This window comes from Myxine glutinosa, chromosome 5 (assembly GCF_964187855.1).
Source record: "Myxine glutinosa chromosome 5, kmMyxGlut1.1, whole genome shotgun sequence".
Taxonomy (NCBI): domain Eukaryota; kingdom Metazoa; phylum Chordata; class Myxini; order Myxiniformes; family Myxinidae; genus Myxine; species Myxine glutinosa.
The window spans coordinates 141,100,621-141,116,935 of NC_136265.1; the positions used below are offsets into that span (position 1 = coordinate 141,100,621).

The 16,315-nt window shown below is 40.6% G+C and overlaps 2 protein-coding genes across 2 annotated transcripts in view; one reads left to right on the top strand and one right to left on the bottom strand.

Annotated features, from left to right (window-relative positions):
* The window catches only part of LOC137426973 (epithelial membrane protein 2), a 44,769-nt gene that overhangs the window by 22,588 nt on the left and 5,866 nt on the right, over window positions 1-16,315 (top strand). The window contains exons 2-4 of the mRNA XM_068116045.2: window positions 748-844; window positions 7,998-8,082; window positions 11,271-11,414. Of these exons, the coding sequence (XP_067972146.1) occupies window positions 767-844; window positions 7,998-8,082; window positions 11,271-11,414 (307 nt within the window). The 5' untranslated portion in view covers window positions 748-766. The remainder of the gene's footprint in view (window positions 1-747; window positions 845-7,997; window positions 8,083-11,270; window positions 11,415-16,315) is intronic.
* LOC144891978 (uncharacterized) lies at window positions 1,480-2,315 on the bottom strand. The gene is made up of 2 exons (XM_078777103.1): window positions 2,073-2,315; window positions 1,480-1,929 (listed from the first exon to the last, which is right to left on the bottom strand). The coding sequence occupies exons 1-2, from the start codon at window positions 2,313-2,315 to the stop codon at window positions 1,480-1,482; spliced, it is 693 nt and encodes a 230-aa protein (XP_078633229.1).

A 16,315-nucleotide genomic window follows, 5' to 3' on the forward strand; every position in this document is an offset into this window, starting at 1 on the left:
GGTCACAATCGCCATCTTGCATGAGCTGCGTCGGATTGCATGAAGGTATCCTTTTCATGCTCGTTTGCCAAGCTCCCAGCAAAAATGCTGTTAGGTTAATTAGCAACAGAATTGTGAACGACTTTACTTCCGACATCACAAAATGTTAATGCTGAAGCCTTCGGTATCTTGTGATTTAATCCTGCAGCCTGACACTTTTTAATTGGATTTCACGTGTAAAGTCTGTTGCGGACAACAATTGCAGTAATCATCTCATAGCAGTTTTCGTGTTTCGTATCCCTGACCTCTAATGACCTTGTTTGACCTTGAACAGACATCATGCATCCTCGGTTTGTGATGGTGTTGAAAGAGTGATATTGTTGGGTATGAAGGGCTCACCATTTGTCCTGTGGCCACTCGTCAATGATGTTTGATCCTCGCTTTGTCTGATTGAGCATTTTTTGTTGAGATTTTTGAGCCATTTGGCCATTTTTGTGGTGCTCCGCTGACTAGAGGACATGTGACGTGTATCGGATAGGATGTAAAAGCCAGCTGTTCTGTCTGCAGTCGTGTGCATGTAAAAGATCCTTTCGCAGAAGTTGAACTTGTATGAGTAAATAAAGATTGGGAACATTATACCTTAAAATGTGACAGGCCAAATGTATTATTCTCGTAGTTTGCCCTTGTTTATTTGAAAAGACTGTTCTATCTTTAAGAAAATAACTTGTAATGTTTCTGGTATCTGAACCAATGAATAATGTCATGCAGGTGAAGCTACTGGGTCAAGATGTTTCCACTTCTTATCTTCATCTTCTTTCTGCACATCCTCAACATCACCCTGATGTGCATTGGTACCATTGATAGCGTGAGTTTCACTGTGATGATGGCACCTTGTCACTGCAAGGGAGCTATCATGATGACAACACCAATAACACTGGTCTGTGTCATTTCAGAGGTCTAGGTTTTCTCAACGGATCTTATATGCTTTTTGCATGCTGAATTTAGAAATGTATCTCATTTCGCTCAGTCAGGTCAAGTTTTTATGCTATCTCAATTTTAAGGAAAAAAAATAATCAAAATTTTTGTTTTTTTAATTAGCATTTTTTAAATTCTACATCAGACTTACATTGACAGAAAATGTACAAACTATACATATAATGACACACAAGTACCGTTAATGTGAAATTCAACATTAAAAAGACGAAGGAAAACAATTAATGCGGAATAAATGGCTTTGGCAAAGATTTTCGTCTGTGTGTCGCATCTGTAACATCTCTCTTGAGGCACCAACAGTAGTCTGCAAGCATGTTGACATCTCATCGGCCCTGGTACCTCTCTTCCATCACTCGAATATCCTGGTGAAACCGTTATCCTTGCTCCTCGCTGACATCACCACAGTTTTCCGGAAAGTAGTCTAAATGTGAGCTGAGAAAATGCATCTTTATGGACATGCGTGCACCAAGAGCCTGGAAGCTCTGTAGGAGCCCTTCCACAACACATTCATATTCTGGACTTCGGTGATTGCCCAGAAAGTTCGTCACAATGGATTTGAATGAGGGCATTCCTCTCATTGCTCTCCATACTTTCGTCGAATTTAGGATCTTTCATAAGCTCCCTGATCTGAGGGGCATCAAAAATGCCTGCTTTCAGTTTGGCCTCACTTACGCGAGGAAATTTCTTGTTCAGGAAAGCGAAAGCTCGACCTTCTTTGTTCACTGCTTTGACAAAATTCTTCATAAGTCCGAGCTTGATGTGCAGTGGCGGAAGTAGAATCTTCTGAGGATTCACAAGAGCGTGTGACACAACGTTGTGGGAACCTGGTTCCAGGCCAGATCTTTCTGGCCAGTTGCGTTGTACATAGTGCTGCTTGTCTGCTCGGCTGTCCCACAGACAGAGAAAGCAGGGGTATTTGGTGTAGCCGCCTTGTAGACCCAGCACCATGGACACAACCTATAAATAAAAATAAAGAACACACATATTTGTTTTAAAATTTGTTATTCCAGTTTATTAAAAATATATATTTTAATCCATGTTAAGAATATTTCAATAAATAAAGTAGAAAAATATATGTAACTAGGTTGACACCAACATACCTTTAGGTCTCCGCAAATCATCCAATTGTGATCTTTGTACTTCAAAGCAGTTAGCAAATGCTCCATGTTCAAATGGTCCATGTTTATGCAAATGCTCCAAATATAGTTCTCAGTCATCTGTACCGAGTGACCCACCGGAACAGACGCGATCTTGTTGCCATTGAAGAATAGTACTGCTTTCAAGCTTCTACTTGAGGAGTCGATGAAGAGCCGCCATTCTGTTGGATCATACGCTAAACCCATAGCTGCAATGAGGCCGGTGATGTTGCTACAGTAAACCAGAGAAACTTCATAGTCCGAACTAAAATATTCTCGAAACTCTTCTTCACGGCTGCGGTACCAGGAGAATGTCGTTTCAGGAGCTAACAAACGATTTTCACGAAGTCATGACCCTAGCAACTGAGCAGATTCTTTGGACAAACACAAATCTCGTGTCAAATCGTTCAACTTCGCTTGGCTAAAGAGTTTGGGTTGACTTGTCTCGCCCGTAGGTTGATATGTACCAGATATGTCACCATCTTCCATTTGTTCATCGGAATCGGACGCCGAATGTCTGCAATTTTCGGGCGGTGCTGGAATTGGAATTCCTGGTCCATGAGGCACTGGTTTAATGGCAGATGGCACGTCTGGATACTTTAAGTGTTGCTTGTTTTTTCGATTTATGCCTAAAATGAAAGAGATAGACATACCGTCAAGGGGGTGACATGATATATAAAGTTAAACAATTTAGAATGTTTGGGAATTTATTAAACATAAAGTTAAACTCAAACAAAATTGATAAACTCACCTTGTAGGTTTGTCATACAGAAATAACAGTCATTAGTATGATCTCTTCCCTCCCTCCACACCATTGGGATACCAAAAGACAGACACTCGATCTTCTTGTGGCTCCAGCGCCGCAGACTCTCAACGCACGCTTTGCAGCATATGTGAGGGGCAAAGGCTTTGTCCTGGTCACCAAGTTTCATTCCAAAGTATGCATGATAGCTTTTCCTTACAAAACGTGTGATGTTAGACTGCCGGTCTGGCATAGTCACTTTACCACAGATATAGCAGAACTTGTTTGGGTCATTCTTGCACTTTCGATTCATCGTGAATCACAGTAATGTTATAGTAAGGAGGACACTACGCAGGACGTACTGCCGCTCACGTGCACCTAAGTGGACAGGAGACACCAGACTGAGCCACGCAGCTGCTGGAGCGACTGAAGTTGGGTGTTGCCAGAAACAACGATTTATCTATATTTTTCTGAAATTGAAATGAAAGTAATTGAGAAAGCACTTTCTTCCACATTAAGTGTACTTGTGTGTCATTATGTATAGTTTGTACATTTTCTGTCAATGTAAGTCTGATTTTGAATTTAAAAAATGCTAATTAAAAAAACAAAAATTTTGATTATTTTTTCCCTTAAAATTGAGATAGCATAAAAACTTGACCTGATTGAGCGAAATTAGATACATTTCTGAATTCAGCATGCAAAAAACATAAGGGATGTTGAGATAACCTCGACCTCTGAAAAAAACATTTCAAATGCAGCCCAGTGTAATACATGTTATAATAATAATAAATATTACAATACATATGATTAAAAAATTATTTAATTAATTTGTCTACGTCTGGGATCTCCAATTAAAAATAAATAAATAAATAAATAAAGCAATAATAATACTCTAAAGAATAAAAATATGATTACGCAGTTTAATAAAGATAATATTTGAACGATACAATAAAAAATAGAACGGCACTCCGTCGAGTGCATACCTCCACCAGGCTGAACAGTTTGTTTTGTACCCACTGAGAGGCCGGATCTGGATTCCAACCTCAACCAAAATCTAAACGGCTTGTTCTTGTCATCGAACCAACTCATCCAACAAGTTTCACCACTCCTCCACAACTTTTTAAAATATCATGATATATATATATATATATATATAATATATATATATATATATATATATATATATATATATATATATATATATATATATATATATATATATATACACACATACACACACACACACACACACAAAGATTTGCGGTTGGGAGTATATCCAAATGACTCCATGGTAAGATCTCCAACCTTTAATTGAACAAACAATGACTCAACATTTCGATTAACAACATGTGAAGCCACAAGCCTCCGTTAATCTTCCTCAAGAGTGATAAAATCATCTCAACATCCCCTTAGGTGCAAAGTGGGTGGGGTATATGCAAAGTGGGGTGGGCAATGCTGGACAGCCAATGAAACCGTATCACACCGCTCTCGTGAACGGAGACGTTACCGACCAAATTCAAAAATCAACCGCATATTAACAGCTCAAAATAATCCTGTAAGCAATGCTGGATTATAACGCAAGTGTTGAGAAAATCCGGAACAATCATTACATTTAATCAAAAGTTAAACTTGCAAACAATTAAATTGTAAATTAAATTAAAACTGTAAATATATTAAAGCCAAAATTTTTTAAGATAAAATAAAATTGTCACATTATCAAGATCATCACATGTGGCCCTATGCGGGAAGGAGGTTGGTTTTAGGGGGGATAAAATGGGATCCAATGCCATCTTGCCATCCAATGGAACACAAAAGATCGTTGGTGCACACCCTCTCAAAAAGAGCACGTGATTTACCATCTACCTTTGAAGACAAGATGAGTGAGGTGGACCATCTTCAAAATGTGTTAAGGGCAAATGGTTATCCTGACAGCTTGCTACCCAACAGGAAAACGATAAGGGCTTCCCCACACAACAGGCTGAGACCGCGAGAACAACCAAAGGGTTTGTGTGTTCTCCCTTTTGTACCGGGGGTTTCACAGAGGGTCGGCAGAATTTTGAAATCGGCAGGAGTGAGGGTGAGTTTCACACCGGTTTTCACCCTTCGCCAAGCCCTTATGAGGGTCAAGGACAAGCTTCCGAGGAAGGATAGGTCAGGGGTGGTATACGTGGTGCCCTATGGTTGTGGAGCTGAGTATGTGGGTGAAACCGGGAGGACCTTAGGTCAACGTATTACTGAACACCAAAAAGCATTTGAATGTAATTATCCTAGCAGATCTGCTATTGCCAAACACGGCCTTAAGGAAGGCCACACACCTTTATGGGACAGGGTTGATATTTTGGGCTCCACACCCAACAGAAACAGAAGACGTGTTTTGGAGGCTTGGCACACAGAAGAAACTGTTACCTCGATCACACAAGAGGTCGTTGACTTACCGGTAGCTTTTGACCCACTCTTGTGTAAACGAAGCAGGCATTCCGTACTTTGAACAACGAGTCCACATAATATATCACACAAGGTTTTTATTCGGACAAATTGCCCCCTCCCACCTCCAATCCCTCCAAACCACCCCTCTCCCACACCCCCCCCCCTCCACTTCCAACCCCCTCTGGTTTCCCCCCCCCCCCCATTTTATCCCCCCTAAAACCAACCTCCTTCCCGCATTCACCTTTACCACATAGGGCCACATGTGATGATCTTGATAATGTGACAATTTTATTTTGTCTTAAAAATTTTTGGCTTTAATATATTTACAGTTTTAATTTAATTTACAATTTAATTGTTTGCAAGTTTAACTTTTGATTAAATGTAATGATTGTTCCGGATTTTCTCAACACTTGCGTTATAATCCAGCATTGCTTCCAGGATTATTTTGAACTGTTAATATGCGGTTGATTTTTGAATTTGGTCGGTAACGTCTCCGTTCACGAGAGCGGTGTGATACGGTTTCATTGGCTGTCCAGCATTGCCCACCCCACTTTGCATATACCCTGCCCACTGTGCATGTAAGGGGATGTTGAGATGATTTTATCACTCTTGAGGAAGTTTAACGGAGGCGTGTGGCTTCACATGTTGTTAATCGAAACGTTGAGTCATTGTTTGTTCAATTAAAGGTTGGAGATCTTACCATGGAGTCATATATATATATATATATATATATATATATATATATATATATATATATATATATATATATATATATATATATATATATATATATATATACTGTATATATATATATATATATATATATACATACATACATACATACATACATACATACATACATATATATATATATATATATATATATATATATATATATATATATATATACATACATACATACATACATACATACATACATACATACATACATACATACATACATACATACATATTTGTACTTATGCATATATAAATATACATATATTAATATTTATACATATACTAGCCGAAACCCGTGGAACATCCACGGAAGGGAGGATGTGGTGTATGGATAGAGTGTACCATTATGGATGGCATAGGGGATTTGCTTGTCCGAGTAAGAGTTAGGAAGAAAGATGAGAATGAAGAGTGAGTATATGAATAACGATCTATGAATAACATTTCATTTCAATAACAATAACATTCATATGAATATATGAATAACACCGGCACAAATGCATGCTCTGGATTGTCCACTTAGTGGACGGCTTGCTTTCGCCTTCGCCTGTCCAATCAGCGGACGGCTTGCTTGGCCTTCGCCCAGCAGACGCCAATACGATGGCGTCGTAAGATGGCGTCGTATCGGCAGTTAATCGGATGCTTTTGGGCCCCAACGTCGGCTAATTCAGATTTTTCGAGTATGGCTGTACGTGATAAACAAAGAGCGCGGTTCGTAGATCGTAACTCCATTAGTGCCGTGGGCATCGGGTCACTGGGTGCGGCGTAAAAGGGATAACAAAGTCGAGTCCTTACGGTATTATTATATAGATACACTACATGACCAAAAGTATGTGGACACCCGAGCATCGAACATCTCATTCCAATATCATTGGCATGAATATGGAGTTGGTCCCCCCCTTTGCTGCTATAACACCCTTCACTCTTCTGGGAAGGCTTTCCACTAGATGTTGGAACATTGCTGCGGGGATTTGCTTCAACTCAGCCACAAGAGCATTAATGAGGTCGGGCATTAGTGATGAATCGTTTAAAAAAAAAAAAAAATCTTATCCGGATATGGATTCGAATCTTCACCAAAATCGAATCAATTCATTCTTGACTTCACTCGCTCATTGACTCCGCTCATTCACCCAACCACTCCACCAAATTTCTTCCAAACCCGTGTGTAACTTTTTGAGATATCTTCCTTTACATCGTTTTACCTATCTCTCAATGGTGAGGAATCACTTTAAAATATTATCGGATCCGGATCTTCACTAAATCATTTAGTTCTTGTTACACACCAAACGACACCACCAAATTTCGTCCGAATCCATCCACAACTATTTGAGATATCGTGTTCAAAGACAGACAAACAGAGGTGGAAACATAACTTCCATGCACCTTTTGTATGGATCTTTTGTCCTTGTTTTCATCACCATGGTAGAGGTAATAATAGTTTGGGGGAATGCAAAGATTGGTGATTTTATGCATTATGTTTTCCACTCTGTCAAAGCGCCTTTGGGCTTCTGGAAAAGCGCTATACAAAATAAATGAATTATTATTATTATTATTATCACAATAGGAATTATAATTACCTCCGCCACCAAAGGTGGTTGGAGGTTATGTTTTCACGCCTGTCTGTTTGTCTGTCTGTCTGTTTGTTTGTTTGTGAACAAAATATCTCAAAAAATTGTGGACGGATTCGGATGATATCTGGCAGAGATGTAGCATATGTCACAAGGACGAAGTGAATAGATTTTGGTGAAGATCCGGATTCTGATCCGGCTACTAGAATTTGTTAAGTGATTCTTCACCTTTGGGAGGTTGGACCAAAAACTATACATAGCAGGATATCTCAAAAAGTTTAAAAGTTTAAAAAGTAAAAAGTTTAAACAGTTTAAAAATAAACACGAACAGTTTAATGCTGGTGATGATAAACAAACAAATATTCCATTTGATAGCACCACTAACTCTTTATTTTTTTGGGGGGTGTTTTGCAGTCATGGTGGGTCGGCGAGTCTTCCTCGACTGACCTTTGGTGGTGGTACAACAATGGCTCGGTCTTTAAGCCGGTTGGAGATGGCGGTAAGATTCCACTCCCCTTGTGTCCCACACCTTCCCACACAATGCATATTCTGACGACCAATCACAGTGTACTATATCAACACGTGACTGTACTATGATCAATTGAGTATTTAATTTTTATGCATGACATGTGATTCTATGACATGCTATTTATATTTTACACTCAGTTGTTCCTCCTTCTCCATAATGTTTTCCAATACTGTCGGCATTTAGTTTCGTAACCGTTTTACTTTCTCGCAACCGATTGTAATGAAGCAAGTTTGGTTTGGTGAAATAATGCAAGATCTACAGCTTTCAGCACAGAAAAGCAATTATAAAATCGGTGATTCCACCTTTTCCACCCTGGTTCCTCCTCTCGTTGAGCTGGGTATACACTTATATCATCATCATACTAAAATACGCCATTTGTGTCTGTCTGTCTGTCTGATAAATTTTTGATGCAAATACATTCCGTCCTTACTTATCCAATCTCAACCAAACTTGACAGGATGACCAAGGGTTACATAATGAATGTTGTAGCGCATTCATTGCCCCCCCCCCCCCCCCACCTCCCCAAGGTGGTTTTCTCCCCCTGAGTGGGTTTTCCCCGCCATTGCCGTCAATTGGTTGCGTGTTGAGGTGTATAGCCATATTAAGTTAGCTTTATCGTGGCGTTTTTCCAAAGAAGAAGATTTATTGTGGCGTTTTTCGAAAGACGCTTTGAATAACAAAATTAATGATAATCGCATATTATTAATGTTATGACAAAACAATATTAATACTAATAATGTCCCACTTCCCCAAGGCGTTTTTCCTGCAGTGATAACGTGTTTAAATAGCTTATCGTTATAATGGCGTTTCTGCAGGAGCAGCAGCTTCTACAGGAAGAACAAATATTATAAACCACAAATACGTATTATTTGCTTTTTTAACAGTCACTAATGCTCTTTATAACACTAAATGAAGAAATTTGGAGGAATCCCGACATCCATGAAGTAAGGTTTACTTGCAGAACTGAGTGAAGATCTACTGTACTCTATATAACCAACAAATGTTGGGCTAATAACATGGCCCTTTCTACCACTACTGTGGCATTTTTCGTAGCGAACTTTTGAAACACGCTCCCGCTGTTGAATACGAAACAAAGGGAGGAAGACCGGGATGTGCTCATTTACCACGCAGCCAGCTAGCGCTTGCCAAGCCAGCCGTTCCTTAACGGTTTTGAATGGAGTGCTTGCTCAAATGCTTAAACCACGTGGCGATCTCTCCACAATAAACTTGGTAAATGAACACACACCCAATGTTCTTGAGATCCAACCATAGATCGACTGTAATCTATATACCCCAAAGAGGAATGACCCTTTTTTCCACTCCCGTAGTGAGCAGGTGTACTAGTCATATTAAATACGCAATTTGGTGTCAGTCTGTCTGATGATTTTGACTGTGATACATTCGGTCATTACTTATCCAATCTCAACCAAACTTAATAGGAGGACTAAGGGTCACACAATGAAGGTTCTCGCGAATTCATTTGCACCACTTCCCAAGGGGTTTTTTGCCACCAAGGGTTTTTTTCCCCCACCAATGAAGTTGCGTGTTGAGGTGTATATCAGTGTTAAGATAGCGTTGTTGTAGCTTTTTTCCCAAGGACACTTCCAACAACAACACTAAATATAATAACATAATATTAATGTTATTACTAATATATACTCTTATCTAATGCTAATAATATCTTCCCCTCCCGAAATAGGTTTTCCTATTTTTACAAACACCATTTTAACGTATATAAATAGCTTGTTGTGCCATTTTCATGGGAGCACTCCTTACGAGAAGTAAAAATATTACAAACCACAAACATGTATGATTACCTTTTTAAACAGTCGCTAATGCTGTTTAACACTAAACTGAAAGGGAGGAAACCCGGGTTGTGTTCAGTCACAGGTCACACGACATATTATAATGTTATGTTAAGGTGTATAACTAACTTATGGCCACTATCCGTTGGCCGTAGTGCCGTCTTTACAAGGCCGCTATTCCTCCTCCCCGGATGAACGCCATGGTAAGGCCACTTATCATGTCGTTTTTCCAAGGCTATTTCTAATAACAAAAGTGATAACATCCTTTTATGATAATAGCATCTTACTATAATTCACCAAATGTCTGTCCGTCTGTCTGTCTGTCCGTTCGAAGGTACCGCAAAAACGGCCGAACCGATCGCAAAGATATTTTGGGTGGATAATCCTAGGACCCCTGGGGTAAAATAGGCTATATTGTTTTTCCAAGTTTTCCAATTTTCCCAAACACGATGGAATAATATTTACCGATATGAACAGTGATGTGGCTTTTGTTGAAATTCTATGTACCAGGAGAGAGGAGATCGACTCCTGACGAACTCTTCCGTTATAAACGTGCGGCTCCGAAGTAACACGCAGCGTGTGCAAAGCGACTGAGAAACAGGTGTAGCGGCCGCTTCCGTGTTACAGATTCAGCGCGCACTCTTCACACACAAACGTGCGACTGAGAAAGACGTGTAGCGGCCGCTTCTGTTTTGCAGAATTCAATCTTTTTTCAAAATGGGCGCCATGTACTGTTTAGATTTTGATGATTTGCGGGTGATATGATTTGACGGATGTTTATACAAATCGTTTAAAATAAAAAAAGCCCTCAATTTCTGATATTTTGCCTTTTCATTTGGGCCTCCCAATTGAAGCCCCGCCCAAAGGGCGGGTACCGTTGCTAGTAATATTAATGCTATTACAAAGCAATATCGCACTCCCCACGGGGTTTTTGCGACGTGCGATATTGCCCCACATAGAGGTAATTTTATTATAGGGAATTTAGCATGATGAGGCATGGTTTGATCTTTTCAATGACCTGATATAACGTAAGTAATAGTAATAATAATTGCCATTGATAAGGATAATAACATGACTTCACCTGCCGCTGCTGTTGTGAGCGGGTGTACTCGAAGGTTAAAATGAGCAGTTCTGTGAGATCTCTCGATTTCCGGTGTTTTAGATGGGTTCATCATACGACACCCTTCATCAGCTCATTATTTATATTTATTCTCAGAGGAATAATGTAATTAAGGTGAATGTTCTGTTTAGCATATATCCGATCAGTCAAACTGATCCAGTTTTTGTTTCTCCACCGGACGATGCCTTGTGATGGAACTCTGACCCTTTATGGTGATGTCTCCTTGTTCAAAGATGATTGGCTCCAGGCCGTCCGAGCCCTCATGGTGCTCGCGGTCATATTTGCCTGCCTCGGACTTGGACTCTTCGTGTACCAGCTGTACCAACTTGAGAAGGGCGGTCGCTTCATCATCACCGGAGTCTTTACGCTTCTTGCAAGTATGTACTACGCCTACCGGCCCATCGCTGACATCATCTCGATAACATTTATGTGCACGATGATGGGCGGAGCAAACAAAATGCACCAATAGGAAAACGGTCAAGCTGCACAAAGCGTTTGGCAAAGTCAGGTGTGTGTTTGTTGCACATGTGGACACGTTCATTGGACATCGATTTAATTACTGTGACGTCATCAGACATCCATCAGAGCCTGCCCATCTGTATACATGAAGTCCTCGACTTAGGAACGGGCAGCACTCCAAGCAATCGTTATTAAATTGGATGTTCGTAAGTCAGCACTCGATTTCCCATAGACTCTGTTGTTGTGTTGTTATCAATTGTGGCTCAGTTCTCAACCAAGCCGAGAAAGCCTATTTAACACAAAATAAATACATAATTAAGCAATAAATGATAGTAACATACTCTGATTAAATAATTAAAATAATTAATTATTAAATAAAATTATTTTCTTGTCAAATTGATATATGTGGGAAAATTACATGCCCAGACCAGGAATCGAACCCAGGTCTTCTGGAAAACCATACCATTGCTCAGCCATCTGACCTATCTGGGTGACCCTGACTGAGCATGCAATTGCCCCACATATATTATTGTCCCCCGTCGCACCATGGAGCGAAAGGGGGACTGTGGTCTGTGTGTACGTGTGCGTAAGCGAAGGACCGCATTCGAATTTGGTGTGTGGGTGCAACCCACGTCAAAATCCAAGATGGCCGCCGCCATGTATGTCTGATGCCATGTATGTCTGAACCTTGTGAGCGGAATATCTTGAAAAATAAGCGAAGTACCAACTTATAATCTGGTGTGTGGGTGTATCTAGGCATAAGGAAGAACGCTATTGAAAATTGGGTCGCCACGTCAAAATCCAAGATGGCCACCTCCATGTATGTCTGAACCTTGTGAGCGAAATATCATATCATGGCATGTTTTCTGCGTCTTCCACTTTGTCAACTCTCATCACTTCCCCAACGGGGGACCTAGGCGTAACGCTTATTGCCACTCTCTTTCCGTCAATGCTTCCGGGGCACTCGCTGCCAGCCATATGAGCACCAATGGCCTGAACACGAGAGTCTTCCTCCAATGGTGGGGACAATGCATAATTAATGCATGTATGTATATATATATATATATATATATATATATATATATATATATATATATATATATATATATATATATATATATATATATATATATATATGTGTGTGTATGTATACTATATAGTTTGGTCCTCATTGGTTAGATTTTTTGCAGTATGCCGACCTGATGAGGGTAAATAAGCCCGAAATCTGAATTGGCGGCTCTGCTTGATGTTTAGCCAATGGGGACCAAAGAAGAAATCTCTGTCTGTTGACAGTGTGAGGCCTCCGGGACAGAGGTGACGCTTTGGTCTCGGACTTCGGTCCACAGGAGATCGGGACAGCGCTCATCACGCTGTTATGTCGTTGATTATATATATATATATATATATATATATATATATATATATATATATATATATATATATATATAATAGCGTAAGGACTCGACTTTGTTATCCCTTTTACGCCGCACCCAGTCACCCGATGCCCACGGCACTAATGGATTTACGATCTACGAACCGCGCTCTTTGTTTATCACGTACAGGCATACTCGAAAAATCTGAATTAGCCGACGTTGGGGCCCAAAAGCCTCCGATTAACTGCCGATACGACGCCATCTTACGACGCCATCGTATTGGCGTCTGCTGGGCGAAGGCGAAGCAAGCCGTCCGCTGATTGGACAGGCGAAGGCGAAAGCAAGCCGTCCACTGAGTGGACAATCCAGAGCATGCATTTGTGCCGGTGTCGGCGATCGTTGTTCATATACTCACTCTTCATTCTCATCTTTCTTCCTAACTCTTACTCGGACAAGCAAATCCCCTATGCCATCCATAATGGTACACTCTATCCATACACCACATCCTCCCTTCCGTGGATGTTCCACGGGTTTCGGCTAGTCTATATATATATATATATAGAGAGAGAAAGATTGTCAGTTTGATCATTACGTGCATGAGTCAATGCAGGTGAAATACGAGCAGTTTGAACGCTTTTGGGCAAATATTTTTTGATGTGAAGTTGGACCCCATGCTTCAGGCATAACCATTTGGTCGAAAAAGTAAAAACATGGGTTTTGAGAGAATTATTTTCGTGCATTTTAATTGCGAGGATATTTATTTGCATAACATTATATTTTCATCTTACTATAATTCACCAAATGTCCGTCTGTCTGTCTGTCTGTCTGTCTGTCCATTTGAAGGTACCGTAAAAACTGCTGAACCGATCGCAACGATATTTTGGGTGGGTAATCCTGGGATCTCCAGGAGTAAAATAGGCTATTTAGTTTTCCCAATTTCAGCTATGGTCTCCAGCATTCTCAGGTTTGGACTCCCGCATAACATTCGCGTTCGCATAACGTTCATTGTGACGATGCTTTCATTGTGACGATGTTGTTTTCCCGGGTGCCGCATAAACGGCTGTACCGATCGCTGCACGGCTGCACCGATCGGACTCGGTGACCTCGGACAAAGACCTTTTATAAGGACACGGATTGAATCCCTGCTTGAGAGAATTCCATCCCCCTCCCCGCCATCACGGCCGTCTCTCCAACTCACAATCCCACAAGATATGCGGAAAGGACGACCCAAAACCAATATAAACATCATTAAAATATAAACATCATTAAAAGTAAATAATGACCTCGGCCAAAGTTCAAACGACGTTTAATCTCTCCATGAGAGAATTCCACATAGCTATTTGGGCGGTGTATACACCAACAGATCGCGATCACGATTTGAAACACGATGGAATAATATTTACCGATATGAACAGTGATGTGGCTTTTATTGAAATTCTAAAGATACTGTTTAGATTTTGATGATTTGCGTGTGATATGATTCAACAGATGTTTATATGAATCGTTTAAAATAAAAAAGCCTTCAATTTCTGATATTTTACCTTTTCATTTGGGCCTCCCAATTGAAGCCCTGCCCGCAGGGCGGGTACCGTTGCTCGTCCTGGTAATTTGAATGTACAAGGGCTGCTTCTCCCCGTACTTTAAGGAAAACAAAAATACGGGCAATGCCCCTGCACTCACCTGATATAACCAGGGAACCACTAGTAGGCATGGATGACCCACAAAATAGGCAACAGAGGAGAAAGTAAATACCTATTTTGGGGGGGTCAATCTTGGACCCACTTTGATTGCCCTAGACTCTAATTTTTAGCTCACCTGAAACATCGTCCCGGAGAGCTTGTGCGATGGCGCTTCGTCAGTCTGTAAACACTTGCAACTTCTTCTCCGAAACTGCTAATGGGATTGTGACCAAACTTGGCACAAATGATACTTAGTATGTTGCAACTAAAGTTTGTTGATGAAAACATCGGGGCCTAAGGGGGTCGACCGGGGGTCAATGTGAATCCAGGTTTGACCGCCCCAAAATAGGAATTTGCTTTTCCCTCTGAAACTACACATACTATTTCAATGAAACTTGACCACAACCTTCATCACCTGTGATGTACCAAAGTTTGTTCACGGCATTAAAAGAAAATCCAGGTCTGAGGGGATCTATGGGAGAGGGGGGGAGGGGTGTCAATGTGGGTCCAGATTTGACCCCCAAAATAGGTATTTTCTTTGTTCTCAGGATCTACACATACAATTCCGATGAAACTTAACAACATACCTTTCATCACATGTGATGTACCAACGTTTGGTCACGATATTTAAAAAATCCGGGTCCAAGGTGGTTAACCGGGGTTGGAGGGGTTGGAGGGGTGGTTAACGCTGGGGGATTGCCCCAAAAAATAGGATTTTGCTTTTCCCTCTGAAACGACACACACTATTTTAATGAAACTTGACCACAACCGTCATCACCTGTGATGTACCAAAGTTTGTTCACTGCATAAAAAAAAAGGGGGCAAATACCCCTGTGTGCTCACCTGGTAGAATAAGATCTGAGTGCTTACATACTGACTAACTGGCTCACTGACTGACGGACACCATGCGATGCTTATACCTCACCTGAACGTTGGTCCAAGTGAGCTAAACACGGGGAGGGGAGGGGGAGATGTTGTAGTCTCTCTGTCTGTCTGTCCGTCTGTCACGCTATCTCCTCCTAAGCGGTTGTGCAGAAATTCACAAAACTTGGTAGTTATGATCACCACATGGCAAGAAGGTGTGAGAGCAGTATCATTTTTGACCCTGCGCTTTGGGGCTTGAGTCAGGGTCAAAAGGTCAAATGTAAAAAAAATAAAAAAATACTTCAATTTTATTGGCACATTTCAAGCATTTTTGATGAAACTTTATATAAGCAATCAACATTGTGGGTCACATTAAATACGTAACGATTTTTTGGATTTGACCCCCAGTTCATCCCCAGGGGTCAGAGGATGAACGACAGAAGTTGTTGTTTTTTTATACCCAAAATTTGACATTTGGTCATTCCTGGTGGAACTTTTTTTTCCATCTTTCGACTTTGTTTTAGGTGGGAAGCACAGGGATTTGCGATGGCGCACCATCGACCTCGCTCTAGTTTAAAATGTATCTGACCTCGATTATACTGTATGAGGTCAAGAAATACGAAGGTTTTTTTGTTTGTATTTTTTCAACATATCAGCAAATTTAAATAATGATTTGATGTAGACCCACACTTTTTATAGAGCTTTGTGACGTTTACGAAAAGTCTAGGAACATGTCGAGGCGATAACCGAGTACAAAAATTCCAGATGGATGTCCACTCCATCGCAGGATACTTTTTTGAAGGTGGCAGTGGAATGAAGAAATAGTCTTGCTGGTGAAGATGAGTAACGATGTGCGTCGGCGGACAGGTAGAGCAATAGATGAAATCAACAAGATGTTGATTC